Source organism: Scomber japonicus, chromosome 7 (assembly GCF_027409825.1).
Source record: "Scomber japonicus isolate fScoJap1 chromosome 7, fScoJap1.pri, whole genome shotgun sequence".
Lineage (NCBI taxonomy): Eukaryota > Metazoa > Chordata > Actinopteri > Scombriformes > Scombridae > Scomber > Scomber japonicus.
In genome coordinates this window covers 18,521,947-18,539,026 of record NC_070584.1, presented here as the reverse complement: position 1 = coordinate 18,539,026, position 17,080 = coordinate 18,521,947, and the positions used below count along the sequence as shown (strand labels likewise).

The 17,080-nt window shown below is 39.3% G+C and overlaps 2 protein-coding genes across 2 annotated transcripts; both read right to left on the bottom strand.

Moving 5' to 3' along the window:
• Positions 1–1,283: 1,283 nt before the first annotated feature.
• clcc1 (chloride channel CLIC-like 1) lies at positions 1,284–8,263 on the bottom strand. Its single transcript, XM_053322131.1, has 10 exons — positions 7,857–8,263; positions 7,610–7,723; positions 6,043–6,153; positions 5,574–5,795; positions 5,178–5,318; positions 4,973–5,072; positions 4,103–4,200; positions 3,642–3,788; positions 1,887–2,489; positions 1,284–1,473 (listed from the first exon to the last, which is right to left on the bottom strand). Exons 1-10 carry the CDS (start codon positions 7,986–7,988, stop codon positions 1,378–1,380), a joined length of 1,764 nt encoding a protein of 587 aa, XP_053178106.1. The 5' UTR covers positions 7,989–8,263; the 3' UTR covers positions 1,284–1,377.
• Positions 8,264–9,352: 1,089 nt separating this feature from the next.
• Positions 9,353–16,928, bottom strand: ftsj3 (FtsJ RNA 2'-O-methyltransferase 3). Its single transcript, XM_053321834.1, has 21 exons — positions 16,755–16,928; positions 16,524–16,629; positions 15,976–16,022; positions 15,762–15,841; positions 15,520–15,619; positions 14,979–15,173; positions 14,761–14,876; positions 14,395–14,499; positions 14,175–14,275; positions 13,877–13,960; positions 13,629–13,769; positions 13,166–13,301; positions 12,705–12,898; positions 12,411–12,525; positions 12,152–12,233; positions 11,850–12,006; positions 11,467–11,561; positions 11,111–11,213; positions 10,454–10,637; positions 10,135–10,229; positions 9,353–10,011 (listed from the first exon to the last, which is right to left on the bottom strand). The coding sequence occupies exons 1-21, from the start codon at positions 16,819–16,821 to the stop codon at positions 9,747–9,749; spliced, it is 2,568 nt and encodes an 855-aa protein (XP_053177809.1). The 5' UTR covers positions 16,822–16,928; the 3' UTR covers positions 9,353–9,746.
• Between the last annotated feature and the right edge of the window lie 152 nt (positions 16,929–17,080).

Below are 17,080 nucleotides of genomic sequence, written 5' to 3'. Positions count from 1 at the left end.
GTCTGCAGCCAAACAAAAATCTGTATTTGGGTGTTGCTGAAAGCTAATAATCAAATAAAAAGAACAAAAAAGAAAAAAACAAAACCCTCTACACGTGTGCATGAACGTGTAATTTCAACCCTAAAATTTTTCCATTCTGGATAAAGACAACACTCCTGTGCTGACCATTTTTGCTCATGTTCACATGTGACTATAAAGAAGTGTCTAATAATCCATGAAAGTTGTTAATGACAGTCAAAATTGTACTCATGGTTTTAATAAAGTATTAATTTTGTTCAAATATATGTGGGTATACTGTCTGCAGGTTGTGGCTAACATGGTGTTGAGACATATTTTTCAATAAAACCTAGTATGTAGCAGAGAGGACCCTTACACTAAAAGTACAAAATGTCAAAGTAAACAAGCTTTAGCCTGCGTCAGCTTTATGGTACATCAGTCAGCAAGAACTGTTACTGTTTACTGTTTACTCCACAGTCATGTGTTGTGAAAGATCTGAAGTGAAAGTAAGAAATATTTATTCTGCATGAAACCAAAAACATATCAACTGTTTGTCTTCACTGGAAGTGAAGTAATGTAATGTAATATCTTTATCTTTCAAATTATCAGTGCAGATTTAATTACTGCTGCCTACTTCAGAATCAGCAATTTCAAGATTTGTTTCTGGAGCAGGTTGCTACAAGATTTTCAACATTTTGTGCTTTTGTGTAAGAATATTCTTGCAAAACAAATTTATTTATGACTTTAAAATGAATAACTTTTTAAATTGTAAACAAACAGCAACAGCACTAATGCTGAGCAAAACAGTGACTTCCACATCAGTATTTCAAGCCCTCAATATACAATCTCTATTTAATAACCCTAAAGATAGCTAATTGTAAAAAAAAAAAAAAAAACTAAAAAAAACCCAAAACAGCATAAAGAAATAGAATTTCTACCCTGTAAATGACCAGATTAAAGTTTCAACTTCAAAATGTTAGAATGAAAGTAAAATTTAAGTTATTTGTTTATTGTAAATGATCATTTTGTTATTGATGTGATTGAATGATACTATGTAAACCGAGTTTTGTAGACCATGATTTCTGCTTGTAGATGAGACACACTGATTTTCACAAATAAGATTCCCGTTTCCCTGATACCAGTTCAGTCAGGTTGGTGTCCCCTTTCAGGAGAAGGCATATTCAGCTGACTGCACAGAAGCAAGACTTTTCTTTTTTACAATAAATTCCCTCCAATGGCAACACTGGCAAAAAGGGCCACATCCATTTCAACAATGTAAGTCAATCAGTAAGGGATAGACTGAAGGCCTCCACAGTCCAACAAAAAGTGTCAAACACTGATGAGGACAATGTTGCTGCTTTTGAATAATGTAGACAGTGTCTATTCCACAAATGTCTCCTGAACAGATAGTCCAAGCGTTTCAACATGTGTCAATGAGTCAGAGAACGTTCTGTCTTCATCTGGAGCTTCCAGGTTCTGCAGTGAGAGATTCAAATCAGAAACATGTTACGCAAAGTGACAAAATGAACATTCAAACAAAAACACAATGTAGTAGAAAATGATACATTTATAAGTGTGAGATTTTCCAACCAACAAACATGATCTTATTAACTATGTCAACTGAGGAAATAAAGTAAGTACTCTGAATATAGGGAAACAAGCTCCTTAACTGACAATTAGTTGCATTATAGAAACACTGTCATGTTATTTGCTGCTTCAAATGGCAATAAAAAATATACAGTTAATTTACTAATATGCAGTGGTATTCAACATCAGTCAACAAAATTGACAAAAATCATAGTTAATCATAGTTAAGAAACATTATCCGAATTCAGATACTAGTGATATTACTTATATTAAGTTTGCATTTATTTTTAAAAAGGACTCACCTGAGCAGGTTGTGCAGGCTGAGATCTGGCTGTTGTGCCGTTGCTGTGGGACTCGTCTCGAGAAACTTTCTCGTCCACTTTCAAAGGGTTGGCCTTTTCCTGAGTTGAATCTGTGGGTTTAGTTTTTGATTGGGCCTCGTTAGCTTCGGCTCCCCTGTTAGCTCCACTGCTAGCACTCTCTCCTGCTAGCTTCTCTTGTGTGTCCTGCTGGTTGTCTGATTCTGACTCACTTTGAGGATCACTTTCAGCAGCAGAGAGACTGTGCTCTGTGTGCTCTGATACAAGACTTCCCTCACGCCATTCACCATCCACCTCATCATCACTGAAGGGTATGTCGGCTCTGCTCAGGGATTCCACTTCCCTAGGTGGTTCTTCTCTGTCTTGGACAAATCGCCTCTGACGAATCTGGTTCTGCTTTAATCTTTGCCTCGGGGCCTGCTGTGGTGCATCCCCTCCTGCTAGCTGGTTACCGTCCTCAATCCTCTGAAGAGGAGGCTGTGGTTGGTTCGCTGGTGGAAGGGGTGGATCTCTTCGACGGCGGCGGCGCAGAGGTGCAGTAATGCCATACCTGAAGGCTCCCTGCACACTTCCATAAAAGCATGCCTGTAGAGGAGTAAAATCAATATGAAAAAGACAGCACGCAACTCTCAGATACAAGCTTATCGATACATTTGCAATGATCAGCAGGCCAATTACTTTTCCCTCTAATATAAAATACGCAATGAGGTCACCCCATCTTTCCTAAGCTTTTTGTGTCTGTAGCCGAACTTCTCTCTGTCGCTTTAAAGTCCTCATCACTGCTAATCGTGAATCTGGGACTGAATACTGTCCACAAGTTTTAATTCCTTTTATATTGCAAATTATCATTATTATTATTATTATGTTAAAAACTTTAGCTGCTTCATCTATGAAATTCAAACTAGATTTTCTGTTGTTCTAGAAAATCAGAATATAATCACAGTAGCAAAATTTGACATAACTTCATCAATAAATACTGACATAGACATGATTCACAAAGTGACAACAAGGCTACAACTGGTGATGCAAAGAGATACACTTTAGTCTTCTTTAAATTCTTTAATCAATTACTCTCAATATTATTATTTCTGCAAAAGATTTTCAAGAACTTGAATGATCAAATCTCCTTTCTCCACTTCCTGACCTGGTAAGAGTCGTGTTTTTCGTTTGTTTTTAAATCTTACCCTTACCTATCTTATATTCATTATTTAGTTTCACTGGATGAAAGCTACACTGTCCGCTGCCAGTAGATCAATGCGTAGTGTCTCTTATCATTTTTGCTATCTTATTTGTCTGAAGCGGATACAGACTTTGTACCGTTTGCCTCTGCATGTTAACCAGAGAAAAACTCACAACAGAAACCTTGATGTACCATCTCAACAGCCTTCACACTATTGTGTTTTGTGTTTGTCAAGCCAATTAAAACACATGACAGAAAACATTATATACATTACTAGGTATTATGTGCATCCAACATACAAATGTGACCTTCAGCTGCATAAAAGTGTAAAATATTCACCTAAAGTTAAATATTAGGTAGATATTTTACAATAATTCTGAAAAAAAGGAATCCACTGATCAAAATTATATGAAGTACCCTAATCCAGAGGTGGCCTGAAAAAAAGTTTTGCACCTTACAAAAACTATACCGGAACTTTCTCAAACTTGAACCTTTACTTTTACAAGCTGATTTTATTTATTTGTGAGTGTTAATGAGATTTGATCATGGGTCCTTACCAAAACGGTGAACATGACAGTAAGAAGAACTGGGATCTGCAGGGTAATTGGCATATCTTTGAGGAGGGCTTGAAGAAACTCACTGATCCCCTGGCCGACATGTTTCAGTGGCTCCGTGAAGAAGGTCGTGATGGTAACTGAGATTGCCTAAACAGAGAGACATCTTTAGTATGCAACTTTGTAAAAGACAACTTTTACTTTCTAAACTTATATTGATTTTACAGTAATAGTTAAGTAAGAGAGTCAAATGGGAACAGATTTATGTAATGGACTGAAATGCTTTCATTGTATTTCCTCAAAAAATGTTTAAAAACTGAAAAATAAAAATTATAGCAATACAACATTTACATTTATGTTTTGGTGTCCAAAAACAAAAGTTAAGATCAACAGTCATGATCATGTGAGGCTTTCGATACCCAGAGATATATAGAAAAATTACAGACACCAGCATAGTGACTTACTTTGGTGGGAGGTACAAGTAGAATAGGGTTGACCATGAGGACTTCATAGTATTTCTTACAAGGATCATCCTGAAGAGTAAAGGTGCTTCTCATCCACTCTGCAGGAAAACAATCAAAAGGACAGTGTTCAGTTTAAATAAATCAGATATTAAATAGAAGTTGCTCAGTGGAACATGGCCTCTTTCTGCACAGTCTTGTAAAATATCTCCTGCTACAATAGCAGCTGGGAATGCTCTACTGTGAATCCTCTTCAAATCTGACCAGGCAGTGAAAGAAAAAGTTCTTTAAGGAAACCCACTGTAAAGGATTTTGCACACTGAATGTGTGCAGTGTGTAAAGTTTGACTGAAGTGATTGGGGGACAGTATGGGGCCATATGGAGTGACAGAAAGACACTTTTTTTTTTACATGAGTAATGAAGGAAGCACAGCAATTGTGATCATAACGTTCTCCATATATCTAGTGATTTTGAATTTTTTAAACAAACTTAATGAGTAAGTACTAATGTATTGGTTGAGAAAGTTCTCCTGCTCTGCAAAGAAATTACATTTCTTAAGGAGGATGTGGCTCAGGAAGTAGAGCGAGTTGACAACTAATCACAGGGTTAGTGGTTTGATTATTGAATCATCCTTGAGCAAGAAACTGAACCCCAAGTTCCTCACAATGGGCATTACCAGAGGTAGAGTGTGTGAATGAGAGGCAAAAATTGTAAAATAATGTATTAATGTATAAGTGTATACTACATAGAAACCTACTGTCCAATCTGGAAAATGCATTGCCACTAAGCTGAAAAGTTGAAAAAGTCTGTTTTGCTCACCTCCTGAAAAGTTGGCGTTTTGCAGATTCATGGACAGTGACATACACAGCTTACCTCTCAAGTTATCACTCCAGTCAATTTTCTTCATTCCGGTGCATTTTTCATTGACACTGTCCATCTTCACTATATTGTTTTGGTGCTCAGCAAAGGCAATCTGAAAATAAATGAATGTATCAAAGTGTTGCAAACATCTTATTTGTCTAAAAGAAAGCCCTGAATAGCAAAACAAGTGCAAGTGAAATGAAAAACGTTTCTTCACCTTGTACAGATAGAACCAGTTCCAGACAATACTGACTAAGAAGCAGATTATTAACAGTCTCTTGATCTGCACAAACCAGGAAACTATTGACCACAGCTGAGTGCCCACGATGGCCATTAAAACCAGGACAAACAGAGCCGCCTGAAACACAAGCAGAGAGAACAGATTATGAACTAACTGGGACCAAAAGATGGAAAACCACTTAGCTGATACAAAGTGTACAATAAAGGCATTTCAAAAACTGTAAAATATGTAGAGTCCCCCTTTAATGGACATGCATAAAAGACTATCTAAATCAACGTAAGAAAGGCCTGACTATAAACAGAGTATATTTTTTACATAGGAAGCACATGACTGAAATGTCAGTTAAAACTTAAGATTCATGAATGGTCTTACTTGTAAGAGAGTGTAAAGCTCCACGCCAAAGGTGTGTTCAAAACGCCACTTCCACGCCTCATAGTCATGTGGTTTAAGATCTACTAATATCCGACTGATGGCATCATCCAGAGCTCCTGTTCTCCAGCTTTCTTCACCATCCAGAAGTTTCTGTATCTCTGTCATGGATTGTCTGGACAGTCTGATTTTGGCATCGTACAACATGTCTGTGGTGTCACTGGGCTGGGGACAAATGGAGACAGCAGGATTAAAATGGCAACGCCCTGTTTTCTGCTGTATTGTGCTAACTACACCTGGGTACTATGAAGATACTGAACCAAAATATCAACAGTATCACATTTAAAACAGATTGGTTTATCCAGGGTAAGCCGCATGATTACTACAAGGAACTGCGATATATTCAACAGCTGCATAGGACGCATTCAGAATCACATATTTTTATCATATTACATGTTAAATGGCCACCTACCAAACCAACTCTTTGTATCTCCTTCAGGAGTCTACTAAGGAATCGCCTGAACACTGGATTGCATGTAGGCTGCTGTGACAGGGCCGTGATTTTCTTCTTTTGATCTTCAATCTGAATAAAAGCAAAGTATAATATATGTGATGGTTGACAGGTTTTATGAAAGTTAGTTTTCTCTGAATAGAGATTCAGTGTATTGATATACAGTACTGCTTGAAAGTTTGTGAACCCTTTACAAAACTAGACAAAGAGACATCAGTTAAAATCTTACACTTATCCATGTGTGCATCCAGCGAGGAAAATTATCCAATGTTACATATTTGTATGAGGCAAAAGTAAGTGAACCTCTAGGATTATCAATTCATTTGAAGGAGAAATTATAGTAAGATGTTGTAATCAATAGGATGCCAATCAAGTATGAGCCTGGGAGGCCCTGATTTATTTAAAGAAGAGAAATTTGATTCTTCACTGTCAAAGTCTGAGTTTCACAACACAGGTTCGTCGAAGAGTTGTTGATATTCACCAGGTTGGAAGGGGTTATAAAACCATTTCAAACTCCACCAGGCGACTATCAGGCAGATTGTGTAGAAATGGAAGACATCCAACACCTGTGTTACCCTCCCCAGTAGTTGTTGGACAACAAAGATCACACCAAGAGCAATGCATGTAATCGTCTGGGAGGTCACATGGGACTCCAGGCTAACATCTAGGAAACTAAAGGCCTTTATTGCAGTGGCTGTAGTCAATGTCCATGAATCCACCATCAAGAGAACATTGGACATCAATGGTGTGCATGGCAGAGTTGCAAAGAGAAAGTGATAGCTCTCTAAAAAGACCATGTGGATAAGCCAGAAAAATGTTCTGTGGACAGTATCATGGTTTGGGCCTGCTTTGATGCATCTGGACCAGGACAGCAGAAAGTGTATCATGAAAAAAGACAACAACACACAAGTTGTTCTACCAAAGAATGATTAGAGCAAAAGAAAGCTAATGTTTTGGAATAGAGTCAAAGTCCTGACCTTAGCTCTACAGAAATATTGTTGAAGGACCTGAAGCAGGCAGTTCTTGCCAAGAAGCCCAACAACATCTGTTCTGTAAGGAAGAATGGATTAAAAGTCTTCCAAGCTGATGTGCAAGTCTAATAAATAGTTACCAGAAATGTTTTACAGAAGTTATTGCAATGAACGATGATCACACTAGTTATTGAAAACAAGGGTTCACATACTTTTGCCCCACACAAATAAAAAAATATATAAGATGTATAAATGAATGAATACATTGAATGATTTTGTCTCACTTGTTTAATTGGGTTCCCTTAATCTAATTTTCAGGCTTGTGTAAAAATCTAATCAAGTTTCAGATCATATGCAGAAATTAAGAACATTGTAAAGTGTTCACAAACTTTCACCAACACTGTATTTCCCAGCTCCATGATTGATGTGTGAATTCAGACATTTTCTGTTGTTTTCTGATTACAGTATGAATCTGACAGTTATCAAAGATATCAAAGATATAAACGACATAGGACAGAGATGATTGAGTGTTGTGGTGTAGCCCAAGAGTCACTGACCTGTCTCTTTAACTCTTCTACTTCACCCTTACACAGAGTTAGCTCAGGTTGGCTGGAGTCCTGGTCCTGATCGTACTGTCTTCTTTTAGTTGGCACATTTTGATAGTTTCTTGGCTGTCACACACACACACACACACACACACACACACACACACACACACACACACACACACACAAACACACACATTAGCATGGTTTAGGGTCTTTCAGCTAACAGCAGATCAGTAGATATTTAACATCATCCAACCTCTGCGGGCTTCCTCATCGTTTTGGTGCTTGCATCATAGTTGAGCATATCGTAAGGGTCTATCCAGTCCTCCTGCTCCTGCTGTCCGGTGGCAGACAGAGCCAGGCTGCATACCAGGACGATGAGGAGCATCCCTACAGGAGGTGAAACCAAAGCCCTTGTTCTCCTATTAGAAAGTCTTCAGTGAAACCCCAAAAGTGAAAGCAGGTAGTAGTTGCTAACTTTAACTTAGCTAAAGCCAAGCTAAGTCAATAACTAAACTAACCGCAGCTAACTTCTAGATAACTTCACCGACTCAGACGTGGCTTTGCAGATATACTGATACTTAACATTTAGGATTATTCACTGTTTTAAATAGAATAAATTAAACATGTTCCACTCTAGCTAAACAAGACAGCTGTTGTTACTGTTCCCGCATAATGAACAGACGAGCTTTACGATCATAGACACTGCTTTACGCTACATCCTGACATGTCGCTAAGGCTCACGGGAAATGTAGTTGCTTGTACTTCCTGCAAAGTTCCCTGTACAACTGTTTTTTTATGTTTTAGTGACTTCTACAGACTTCAGAAAGACAATCCAAAGGGTTTCACAGATGTGTTTGGTACTTTTTTAAACTATGGAGATATCAATCAATCAATCAATCAATCTTTAGTTATAGCGCTGAATCACAGCAAGTTATCTCAAGGCACTTTTCACATAAAGCAGGTCTGGACCATGTTCTTTAATTTAACTTAAAGAGACCCAACATTCCCCCTTGAGCAAGCACCTCTTTTGTTATAAATTTAATATTTACTGCTCAATTAGAGAACAAGAAAGTGATAAAGATCCCTTGAAACAATAATTCAACAGTGTATGGTGCACTCATCAATCATGAGGCCACTCTTTATTGAAGGTATTGTAGTTTTGATGATGAAGACAGTTAAATTTAGCAAAATGCATATTGTCGCCCCCCCGTGGCCCAATTGTTGAAAAACACTCGCTTAAGTGCCCTCATGGGAGCCAAAACGTGTGTTAAGGTGCCCTCCTAGTTGGCAAAACACACTAAACTGCCCTCTTGGGTGGCAAAAATGCACGCTAAAGTGCCCTCTTCAGTGGCGAGAACACACTGTATGTGCCCTTTTTTTCTTTTCACCCTTCAAAAAGTCTGTGCACGCCACATGTACTTTAATGCTGTCTTTATGCGGAGCTTTAGCTGTGTGTTGCTCCAGAATAACATCAAAGCTGCATTAAATGTGACCTGATTGTTCAGATTGCGGTCGCATTCAAAAAAATCCGATATGTGTCCAATGCAGTACCACATTTGAAAGTGACCTTAATCGGATTTGGAAATGTCAAATTCAACGCATCTTGTGCTGTTCACATTGTCAGAAACAAATCAGATATGGGTGACATTTGAGCGAACAAAGCGGATTCAGGTCACTTTTAACTGCGGTGTGAACGTAGCCTGACTGCAATCTGGAAAAAGACTGGACACAATGTGGTGATTCAACAACCTCCTTCAACAAACTTTTTTATTGCAAAGATATATTTACAAAATAAAGAGATACATTTCTGAAGAAACTTGATTTACTGTCATTTACAGTTCGGCAGTTCAGTGAAACCATTCCATTCAAGGCAAATGCTATACATCTTGAGAAAGACGTACACAGAGCCCCAGCATTTTAATATCCCAAACACACAATTTGGGTGTCAAAGAGTTTAAGAAACCTCAGCCAAGGTTGCTCAAAAAGATGGCGCTCTTATCAAAGACCAAAGTTCATGTTGGAGCTCAAACTGTGGCATCTAAGCTCACAAAGTTCAATAAATGCTCACCTAGAACATGAGAGCAGGTAATGATTAACAGTTAAATAGAAAGGCAGGACTTAAAAGAGTGATACAGGTTCAAGTTTATTTTCCTTTTCGCCCTCTACCACTCTTCACTCCTCCCTTTCCACCCTTTGCCGGTCTTCCTTTGCCACCTTTTCCTTTGCGCCCTTTAGAGTTTTGTTCTTTCCGTTGCATTCCTCGCATATCTTTCTTCATGCGACTGTCCACCACTTTGAAGACTCCCTTGACGCCGGCAGGTCTTCTCACTTTCTTGCCGGCTCCCTTTTTGGCCACGACATAAGTTACATCTCTCTTCTCCTTCCCCAAGCCAGCTTTCTTGTAGATACTGTGGGGGAAAAACACAACAAAATTTAAATTTTAGATTTCTTAAATTGTCTAGTATGAAGTGATTCACTTCCGTTTCACGTAGTCATAATTCTCTTTTAACCCTCCAAGTGTGAAGTCATACCTCTTCAGCTGAGACATTTTCTCCTTCTCAGAGATGTCCACTGTGTTGACGACTGCCTCTGCTTTCTTCTTGGCCTGCTCCATCTTCTTCAGCATCTGGCAAAGTCACAGAGGAACCAATGTATAACCAATGTAACCAAATGTATAAATGCTTTGACCATTGCCTAATTCATATATCACAGTTAAACTAAAATGTTTTTGGGTTTTTTGTGTCATAAAATAAATCTATCCGCTGTAATGATAAGTCCAGTTTTATAGTTTTTCCTGTCTTTAAACCTTTATCAACAGCTGTACTGTTTTTAAGTTTTCATTCATCTTACCCTCCTCTTCTTCCTGGCCTTGGCCTCAGCAACTCTTTTAATGGGACGAGCATCAATCTCCTTCCACTTCTGTTTGTACTCCTCCACCATCTCCTTGGTAACTGGCACTGGCTTCTTCCTGTGTTTGCGTTCATCGTCCAGGAACCACTCAGGTACATCCCACACCTCCTCGGATGAAGCAAACCTGCACAAGTATCCATATATAAAAAGAGCTTATAATACAGCACATAAGGTGCAACTCATTGGTATTGTGTGAACCAATACTACTTTTCACTGCCAGTCACACTAAACCTAAATCCAGAATTTATCATTTTGAACAGGAAATAGTATAATAGATCAAATTAGTGATATATTTGGACTAAGCTGCTCTGAAGTGGTGCTCTGAAACAAATAATTAAACTACATTTTTAAATGTGTCCTGGAGGTTTCACAATCAGATAATGTGTGTAGGCTTAAGGCTACTCTCTATATGTACCATATAGATGTGAGAGTGGTTTCAATCCTCTCATCCAAATCTTGATAAGAAAGTCAATTGGCATATTTCCCCAAATGTCAGAATTATTCTTTAAAGTAAGCCTGTTGCAACAATTTAAACCTGCTGATGGGAGGCCATGTTAAAACACACACACACACACACACACACACACACACACACACCTGTGAAAGGAGCCATCCACCAGGTCTCTGGCTCTCTTCTTGGACGTAGCAATTTGACAGCCCAGGGCCAGACCTTCTGCATCCAGGATCCTGGCTTTCTTGCCTGAGGAGCACAGAACACACAGACATGCATTAAGATACCACGCAACATGTCTGGTTTCTCTTGTGTTATAAGTTCAACAGTTTCCAACAGTTACATTTTTGTTTTTGGTCTAACATGTAGGGTGGAGTTGAGAAAAGGGAGTGGTTAATAAAGCAGACAAACTCTTCTACAGAAAACAAGGGAAGCACTGTAGTGTGAGATGCTCTGAATACAATCACCAGACAAACATGACATAAATATGTTTTATACTCACTGATGCTTTCAACAGGAACAACCTGGAAGTCGTCGTCATCGACCTCTCCTGCCAGACCACCAGCACCTCTGCCATGCTTCATCCTGCTAATCTCTCTGGAAAAAGCAGCAAAAATGTGCTCAATGTGCTGTTATGGCTTTCATCATTGGTTTGATTACCTCAATTATTTTGATAACAAAAAGGCATTTACAGCAGAACTACTTGGAAATGTTGCCACAGTTTTCCAGCGATGGTCCTATTACTCATTAATTTCTACATCAATTTTCCTTTAGATAATATTTTAAAAACATACATAACTGGAAAAACCAAAGCATTTATCAAACTGGGTCCATTACATCATATCTTGTATAAAACAAAATAAACTGGATGAAATGAGATTTTACTTTTCATCATCGGTGCTGTCATCTGAGTCGCTGTCACTCTCTTCTTTGGCTTTCTGTGAAGGTCCTGCCACCTCCTCCTCTGCTGGCTGAGCAGCCCCTTCCTCCTCTTCTTCCTCCTCCTCCTCCTCCTCCTGCTCCTCAGCTTTCCTCTTTTTGCCTTATTGTACAAAAAAAAGATAAAGTATGGTTATGTTTAGTTTCACATTTAGGGTAATAACTACCCTTTTAAAATTGTGTGTGTTTTCTTTCAAGGATTTCATTCATGAATAAAAATGAATATGTGAAACAGAGAAGATGCTCACTTAATTGTTTCTCCTGGAGCCACTGGGTCTGTTTGAGCTCGCTCTCTGCGTCTCCTTCCAGGTTGATCTCAGAAAAGATGCCCTACGGGGGTCAAATGTCAGGCAGCCATGAGTAAAATCAATAAAGGAAGTGAAGGATGCAGCATGCGACCAATCATATTGGAATAAACATCAAACTGAAGAAGAACAGAAGAACAAAGCTTGTTTTGTGAGCTATACTTTGTGATATGTTGCATTGTGGAAGCACACGTGGACAAACCTTGCTGAACCACAGGTCAGTCTCTCGCTCTCTCTTCTCATCCTTTCCTTCTAGTTCCACCAGCAAGCCACTCCCCTCTCCTTCATCATCGTCCTCCTCCTGGGTGAATGTTACTCTGGAAAACACATATAAGCAGGTCATCAAAAACGAAGTAAGAGAATGATTCATTACTGAGGGTTGCAGTAATAAGTTTGTGACTGTCAGAAAACGCAGTACATGAGATGTCACACCGATGCAGCTCCTTGGATTTTTTTTTTCAACGCGGGGCCAGTTTTGGTCTCAACGGCCACTTACTTTTTCTTAGGCGCTTTCTTCTCCAGCTCCTTCTGGTTCAGCTCCACCTCCTCCATGTCTTCATCATCTAAATCAGAAGCCAGGGACATTTTATCCGCCTCATCGTCCTCGTCCTCTGACAGGTGAATGTCGTCATCTTCTCCTACCAGGGTGTCTGCTGCCTGCATGTCCCCTTTGGATATATTAGCCAGCGCCTGATGAGGAGAGGTGTGACAGAGGAGGAGGTGAATACAAAAGAAATATGAAATTGGCATCAGAAAATCAGAAAAACTTCTCTGTGTGAATCATAATAAAGATGAAGTGCTAGACCTCATTCACATAAAGTATGTTTTGGAGTTTTTTTGTTGTTTTTTTACCGCTGATGTCTGTATTTACATCTCTACTTGTAATAATCTGAGGATTATTTCATGTGAGCAGTGAGTTAATGCGTCCTTGTGCATGTGTCTGTGCGCATCCATCACCTCTTTCTTCTTGATGGTGGCGAGGGAGAACAGGGTTACATCGTTACTATCAGCAATGGAGACGCCTGGCAGATCCATCTTAAGCTCCACCCTCTCCCTCTGCTTCCTCCGCTCCTTCAACAGCTTCCTCTTCTTCCTGAAGCAGTATGACAGTTATACAAACGCTGTAGTCTCAAAGACTGACTGCTGCTGTTTCAACGCCTGCAGAAATATGACTGGCACTGCATGAAAACACCCAAGTGTTTTCAAATATTTCTGAAAAAATAATCATGGTTTGTTGACACTTAATGCTGTTTATCTAAATCTGCAATAATACTAAATATGACTCCAGGCTTTGACTTCAAACTGATGCAGGAAAAAGAAGGAAAATGTAGTAGGTCTTAAAAAGGCATGATCATTCAAACACATAACAATAAGTCAAATCAAATCTGGAGTAAAAGGAAAATAGTGTCCTGTTTCATACCGTTTGAGCTCAGACACCTCCTCAGCTTTCAACTCTGCCAGCTTCTTCTCCATTTCTGCCTCTTCATCTTCCTCTTCATCTTCTCCTTTCTTCTTGTCTGGTTCTCCATCTGAGTGACTCTCTTCTTCATCAGAACTTAAACTAAAAACAAAGAAGAGGGGATTTTTAAAAAAAATGCTGCTATTTGACATTCTGATGGAGAAGTAAATTATTGTGGTGGCTTTTAGTAAATGTGCTGAAGAGCTTACTTGATTCCCTGGTCACGCTCCTTGGCGTCCTTCAGTTTCTTGGACAGGTACCTCCTCAGCTTGGACCTCCAGTTCAGCAGCAGGCTGAGATATGAAAGAAAAACACATACAAGTATGAGTCACTAAATCATTACCACCTTAATGATGTCTTATTTTTAGGGGAAAACAAAGAATTGAGAGGAAAATCAGCCTATTCCACATTGCACCAGTGCCTTCCACTAGTACCTTCATTTGCAAGGAAATGTTGTTTATTACAATTATTCACAAACTTCAGAATCGAGGCACCTAAATGACTTACCGGAGTTCTTTGCGGCCCAAAACTTTGATGTCACGACAACACTCCTTTATCTCACCGCTGGTGGCGGCATGAAACTCCAGTTCAGGATCGTCAAAAGTAATCTAAAAATGAATAACAAAGTGGTCAGCATACCAAACCGGGGGGGGGGGTTTCATGGGATTTGTTGACATTAGAAAATAGAGAATATTATGCAAAATGTTACAAGTCACAGAAATCTCACCTCACTGGCTTTGCCCAGGAAGTCGATAGCATTTTCTGCTTTGAGAAAAGACGTCACTGTGAAAGTGTGGTAGAGTGTGAGATCACCGTCTGCGTATCCCTCCGCCTGGAACAGAAAGTGATTAGTCATGGGTGTAATTTTGGAGATATGGACTGTTTACTTCAAACTATAATATTCATGAACACTAAGAGAACTATGTCACCATATCAACACCACAGTAAATGGTGTGTAAACAGTTATTTAAATAATAACATAAAATCATTTATGCAACTTTAGTACTGCATGTCAAGTTAAAAACAAACGAGACTCTAGTAAATATATAATTTAACCTCCCATTCTACTTTTACTGCATTTACCCATGCATACCTTTGGCTTCTTGTCAGGAATCAGCTCCTTCACAGTTTTGGCCTGAACCTCCACCTCTTTAAACGCATGTTTGGGGTCAAAGAATTTCCCGTCAATTTTATCTGGGGCAAGAAAACCTGGTAAAGACAAAACAAGAAAATTTGGGTTAGATGTGATTACGAAAATACATCCTAAAAAGGCAGGATGTTCAAAGACTGTAGTCTGATGTTGCAACTGACCTTGACAGACAACAAAGATCTCAGCAGACTCGTTCCTAGACGCCTGTGGTTTGGTCGCCTGCACCTTCTTGAAAAACTGCTGGAAGATCCAGAGCAGCGGCTGGTAGTCTTTGGAGCGGAAAACCTTGGTGACAAAAGTGCCACCTTTATTCAGAAAGTCACAGGCCAACTTCAATGCCATGAGGGTCAGATGAGCTGAGGGTAAAAAGAGAGAGGCAGAGGCATTTGGTATTTGCTTCAAATGCCATTATCACGACAGGTGTGATCAGGACACAAACAAAAAAAAGTAATAGAACTAATGTCACTTCTGTTTAAATGTAGATGCAAATGTTTGACTGTGATATCATTTAATCGTTTTTAATGTCATGATGCAGAAATACATATTTTTTTCATCTGATGATTCCTGTGAGTCTTTTATTCGGTATTGGCGGATATCTTGTCTATCTGTAAACCCCAACTTTTCAAGATGTGTGTCCACCGCTGTGACATACAGGAAAAGTTCAACTAGTCTTATGTTGTTTCAATTTAGTTAAGCACCTACCTTGAGAGAAGGCATCATGCTGCCAGTTGGCTCCCACGTTCGGGGCTCCGTCGTTCAACACCACGTCGACCTTCCATGTCTGCAGCTCCTTTCGAAGAGCCTGCACATGGAGCAAAAAGTATTTTATTTAATTAAGCCATGTATGAAACCCCTCTGTGTCTCCACTGTCATACTTTTTGCAGGGTTATTGAACTGGTCAATCAGTGTAAATCAGTGTAAGCAGCAGTGCAGCAAGGACTCACCTGTCTGCATTTCTCACTGGTGATGTCTTCTTGTAGCGTCACCACATTGGGGATGGACTTGATGGGCACCAGGTCAACACCTGACAAGAGGATGCACTTATTTCAAAGTTCTCTCACTCACAGTATCTCAAATGTAATCAAAATAAAATACAACTGAATTCAGAAGTCTACTCAGAGCATTATGAGCTACACATAACGATGACAATACACTCACCAATAATTAGACTTGAAACAGGCATAAACTTGGACGCCACCTGCAACCTGCAAGAAGATTTTGAGTCATCAGTCTTCAATGTGCTGCCCATATTCTACAACAGAGTACATGTCTGTCATCTATCTCACATGGTGAAGCCTATAAATACAAAGCATCATTTTTGACCAAAATATTTTGTATGACACTCTGTGATTCAGTCACATTGTGCTTTCTGTTGCAAACCTTAAGGGAAAAATGAATTATTAGTTTTGTATTGTCTGTCCTAATTATAAAATGTTTGCCAAGGGTGAAACCAACATTTGAAGTAGACATAAACTCAGTGAGCACATTATTAGGAACATCTGTGCAATGTAAGGCACAGCAGTTCTGCCACAAATTCCACTTTTACAAAACTTTAACATTTTCAGTTATTGTTAACATTGTTAGATTCTGTATCGTGCTGTGTTAAATACTAATCTACTAAACACATCAATAAGTAAAGTATGCTATAGAGGCTCGGTGAGAAGAACAAGAAACAGTGTGTGATCATGTGTTGACAGGCTGCTCACCATCCTCCAGGAGCTGCACAGAGGTCCACCAAAGCCCTGGCTTTCTGCAGAAACTGAAACTTACGGTTGAGCTGGATGAGTTTGAAGGAGGAACGAGACCGATAACCTGAAAAAAAGTTAAAACAAGTTATTATTATAAGGCTACAGACATTTACAGACTCTTCACAGCCGAGTTAGCTGGAAAAGCTAATGCTAATGTTAAATCCAATGCTGTCTGCGGCTGTAAATTACCTGTTTCTTTGGCTAAGTGGTAGAATTTGTCTTTTCTGGTCTTTCCAACTTTGAGTTTTTTCCCCATATTTGTGACTTGTTTGAGGCTTCACGCTGGACTGTAACACAACGCAGAAGAATCACACGTTGCCGGAGCTTTAATCACGGAAGACTGTCAATGAAAACAACACGTGTGGCTCTGCCGACGCACACAATCTACGTCACACAGCGTGTCCGTTCTTCTTCTGTTGATTTGTCTCCAGTGTTTGGGGAGGACAGCGCCACACAGTGTCATCGTAGAGTGCAACCAACCCTACATGACTAGCTCTACAACTGCTGGTAATATA

What these genes read in the sequence shown, in the direction of transcription:
- clcc1 (XM_053322131.1), bottom strand. Translation starts at nt 7,988, where the DNA reads ATGCTCCTCATCGTCCTGGTATGCAGCCTGGCTCTGTCTGCCACCGGA. An exon ending in CTGTCATGTTCACCGTTTTG is followed by an intron (nt 2,490 to 3,641) that starts GTAAGGACCCAT and finishes ACTCCTCTACAG; the next exon opens with GCATGCTTTTATGGAAGTGT. An exon ending in AGCCTGCACAACCTGCTCAG is followed by an intron (nt 1,474 to 1,886) that starts GTGAGTCCTTTT and finishes CTCTCACTGCAG; the next exon opens with AACCTGGAAGCTCCAGATGA.
- ftsj3 (XM_053321834.1), bottom strand. Translation starts at nt 16,821, where the DNA reads ATGGGGAAAAAACTCAAAGTTGGAAAGACCAGAAAAGACAAATTCTAC. An exon ending in CTGACCTGTGGTTCAGCAAG is followed by an intron (nt 12,234 to 12,410) that starts GTTTGTCCACGT and finishes TGACCCCCGTAG; the next exon opens with GGCATCTTTTCTGAGATCAA. An exon ending in GCTCCAGGAGAAACAATTAA is followed by an intron (nt 12,007 to 12,151) that starts GTGAGCATCTTC and finishes TTGTACAATAAG; the next exon opens with GCAAAAAGAGGAAAGCTGAG.